Below are 3,758 nucleotides of genomic sequence, written 5' to 3'. Positions count from 1 at the left end.
TAATAGATTATCATGGTAAGGAATGAAAGGTGCCATGCTTTAAAATAAACACAACGTTAAGCATATGAACATGATTTGCCAATACATCCAATCCATGTATCTATCCAGAGACACACATAGCGCAAAACGGAGAACTCTGCAGGAAAAAAAAAAAAAATTCACGTAATTCCCAATTCCCATTCTATTCTCCTGTTGCATTGCAGCAGGCACATCTCTCACAACTATTTGCTCCTTATAGCTGAACTTCTCTTCTCTTATTCACTCATTCCCTCCCACCCTCCAATATGGTTTCTGTGAGTTCTTCCAAACCAGCTCTCACCAAAGCTTCAATGCCCCCTTCATCCCAGTGCGGTGGGCACTTGACATCCACATTTTACAATGATGCAATTCTTTGAAGCCATTTCAGTCCTTGAAATAGACTTTTACCGATATTCTCTCTTACCCTACTACCTCATGGCCATTCCGTCTCTGTTTCTGTTGTGGCTCTTTTCTCCCTTTACCATCTGAAGTGTCTCTGTTTCTGTTGTGGCTCTTTTCTCCCTTTACCATCTGAAGTTTCGAGGAATCAATCTGAAGTTCTTTGCTCATGCTCTCCTCCTCCCGTGTGACCGCTTCTGTTTTAAGGCTTTCAGTTAATGGAGTTGCTTGTAAATTGCAGACTCAAATATCCATTTTCCAAAGAATATTCGCACTTGGAAGTCTACCAGTCAATTATAGGAGATATCTACGGCTTTTGTTTCTGTTTCCTGGCATGCTTTCCTGCAGATTCTGCTGAGAGAACTCCATTTTTCCCCTTCTCCTCATCCTACCGTTTAATATAACAGATATAAATTCAGTGTGATTATTGTCTTTAGGTTGCTTTCTCCACAAAACTCACTGGTGCAAAAGCAGAACTGGATTTGTTATGTCCACCCCTATCCTGACAGCCGCATACAGACTGGCTTAGAGAAAGTCTATTTTTAATGTATAACGTGAATAATGTAATGAATAAGTGAATTGCACAATCCATTCTTTCATCAGAGTTGTTTCTTTTTTAAATGATAAACAAAGACAAGAATTTTTCTATAGAAAATATTTAATAAAGAAAATAATAAGTTGAATAAATATAAAGAATATATTTTTCTCTTAACCACAAAGTGAAAGTACATCATTATTATTCAAATATAATTTAAATCTTATAAATAGTTAAGTAAATAAATAAATTGTTAAATAGATCAGCAAGGTCATCGGAAAGTGACTAGTGCTTGTAGAGTTGACATGATGTACTTAAGACTCCTGAAAATATTGACAGATTGATGCCATTCATGTCACAATCACAGCAGAAATGACTCTTTGACATGGCAGAACACGTGGAAAGTGTGATATGATTCGTCACACTTTAGTCATTTCCATGTTGAACGGGTCTCATTTCTCGCTCCTTAATCTTTTCTGCAAGGCTATTGATGAATAATACAAGGACCTCATAATTTCTGCTCTGACGATCTCCCAGGCACAAGGGCTGTATTTCTTCTCTTGCAGGTAGAGGGAGAGTCTTTGGAAGTAGTTCCTCAGGATGGAGTCCTCGTTGGTGAGGGGAGCCTCTCCCTCCCCCACCTCCTGCATGACACAGGCTTCCAGGCGGGTCAGCTGCCGATCAAGTCCCGTGCAGAATTCCTCCAGGAGGGTGGTGTTCCAAGCAGCAGACGAGGACGCCTCTGTGCAGAAGAAGTGGAAGATCTTCTGGTTCGTCACGTGCACCACAGAGAGGGCTTGGGCCTTGTGGGACTGGTCTCCACCAAACACGTCCTGGGGGAAGGCGAAGTCATTTCTGTCCCTCTGGCAGGAGCTGGCAGGGAGTCTCCTCATTTGTCCCAGGAGCGTCAAGGCCCTCCTGTTCAGCAGGCCGTGGGTCTGAGGCAGGTCACAGCCCAGAGAGCAGACGGAGTTGCAGCCCAGCGCCACCAGGGCCACCAAGAAGGAAGAGGGCAGCGCCATCGGGGATCTTGCAGATGCTGTCGGCCTGGCTGGGGTGGGCGACTCTGTGACCCGTGGCTCTAGGTTCTCTGAACATCTTCCCTTGTGCGCACCTCCTAAATGGGAACACGTGAGTTTCCATTTTCCGAATCTCCTCTTACTTCCTATTTTTGTTTTCTGTTTTTCATTTTGCATTCTCCAAATGGGTTTAGAGCAGTGCTTCTCAACCATTTTTTTTTAATTATTGTCCCCTTCCCCTGACCCCTGAGCCCTTTTAGATTTTTTTTTGCTAATTGAACCCCTAATGAAATTTTAATGACACAGTTATACTCTATATCTATTTATGTACTCTCTCTGTATCTATCCTTTATACATAGAAAAAGAGAGTGCCAAACTTCCTTTTTTATCCAAGGCAGGGTTAAAGTTGATAAAAATTTTAAGCTAAAAGTAAATTTAAAGTTATTAACATTTTATGTATCTCTATAGCTAAGTTTGCAGAGCAAATTTTAACATATTTACGTATATAAATAGTAATGTATTAAGTTACATATTCAAATTGAAAATTATACAAAGACAATAATAATATACATGTAATGATATACTTAAAACGTTTTCAAGAACTTCTAAAAACAAATGAAAAATTACAGTATTGTCTTAACATGTATTTTTAGGTCTTAACTTTTAATTTTGCTTCGTATCAAAAAACAATTTTTCATTTCACTAGCAGCTAGATATTCATCAAGATATTCTCAACATCGATTTCTTTTCAGCAATTGACATAATTATAAATGAGTTGAATAACTTGAGTAGAACTAAATGATCAAATATAAACTACTCGCATTTAGTTTTAGAGCCCAGTTCACGCTAAGGCTCCAACGTAAGCACCGTGGCCTCTTCTAGGTAAGGGAAGCCCACCTCTCACAACACAGCTTTGAAATGTAGCAAATGATGGAGGGAGAGTCCTCTGGCGATCCAGCTACTGGGCCATTGACGATTTCGGTGGTTTTCCAGGCGGCCGGCAGGTGGCCCGCGGCCGTCCTTTTCGGAAGTGGCTTTGGGGCAAAGAAGCTGTGACTTTGAAACCGAAAGCGGAGCGTCGGGGCAGCTTCTGGGCAGCTTCGGGGGACTCCAGGCTGAGCCGTTCCAAGAGCGCCAGGGCAAAGCGAGGGCTGAGGCGCTCTCGGCGCCAACTGTGTGCTGCCTTTATATCCCCGCAGAGCCCTGCTTCTCCCCGCCCTTCACGCCTGGCGGGCACCTCCTCTGTGCTTCCTCCTCCAGGAACATCCTCCACGGGGAGGGAGGCGTGGACCTTGAGTTTTCTGGGCTCCCTGTGTCCAGAACGCTCCTTTTGCGCCGAAAGTGCAGCCGGGCCATTTTTTCCAACAATCGTTTCCTAAACGAACTGGAGGCTCCGAACCCGCGCGAGCGCGTTGAATCGCGCTGTCAGCCTAGGGTAGCGTGTGCGCCCGAGGCCGCGGCCGAGACCGGCTCGGACAGGATTGGGGGGTAAGAGGGTACGGAGGACAGGGCCCGAAGGCAGGAAGATGGGAGGGTGGGAGGAGGGGGCGATGGAGCGACGGGATGAGCGGACAGTGGGACGCTAGCGCGATGGGACGACGGGGTGATCAGGCGTCGGAATCAAGGGACGACGGGACTGTGGGACGATGAGACGATGGGACGATGGGGCGATGGAGCGATGGGGCGATGGGGCGATGGGGCTATTCGACGATGGGGCTATTCGACGATGGGGCTATTCGACGATGGGGCGATGCGACGATGGGACAATGGGCGATGGGGCGATGGGA

The 3,758-nt window shown here is 45.3% G+C and overlaps 1 protein-coding gene across 1 annotated transcript; it reads right to left on the bottom strand.

Moving 5' to 3' along the window:
* Nucleotides 1-1,404: 1,404 nt before the first annotated feature.
* LOC145713083 (interferon alpha-like) lies at nt 1,405-2,156 on the bottom strand. Its single transcript, XM_081791058.1, has one exon. It carries the CDS (start codon nt 2,146-2,148, stop codon nt 1,405-1,407), a length of 744 nt encoding a protein of 247 aa, XP_081647184.1. The 5' UTR covers nt 2,149-2,156.
* Nucleotides 2,157-3,758: the final 1,602 nt, after the last annotated feature.

This window comes from Panthera onca, chromosome D4 (genome assembly GCF_046562875.1).
Source record: "Panthera onca isolate mPanOnc1 chromosome D4, mPanOnc1 haplotype 2, whole genome shotgun sequence".
In the NCBI taxonomy this organism is placed as follows: domain Eukaryota; kingdom Metazoa; phylum Chordata; class Mammalia; order Carnivora; family Felidae; genus Panthera; species Panthera onca.
This window is presented reverse-complemented; position numbering and strand designations above follow the sequence as displayed.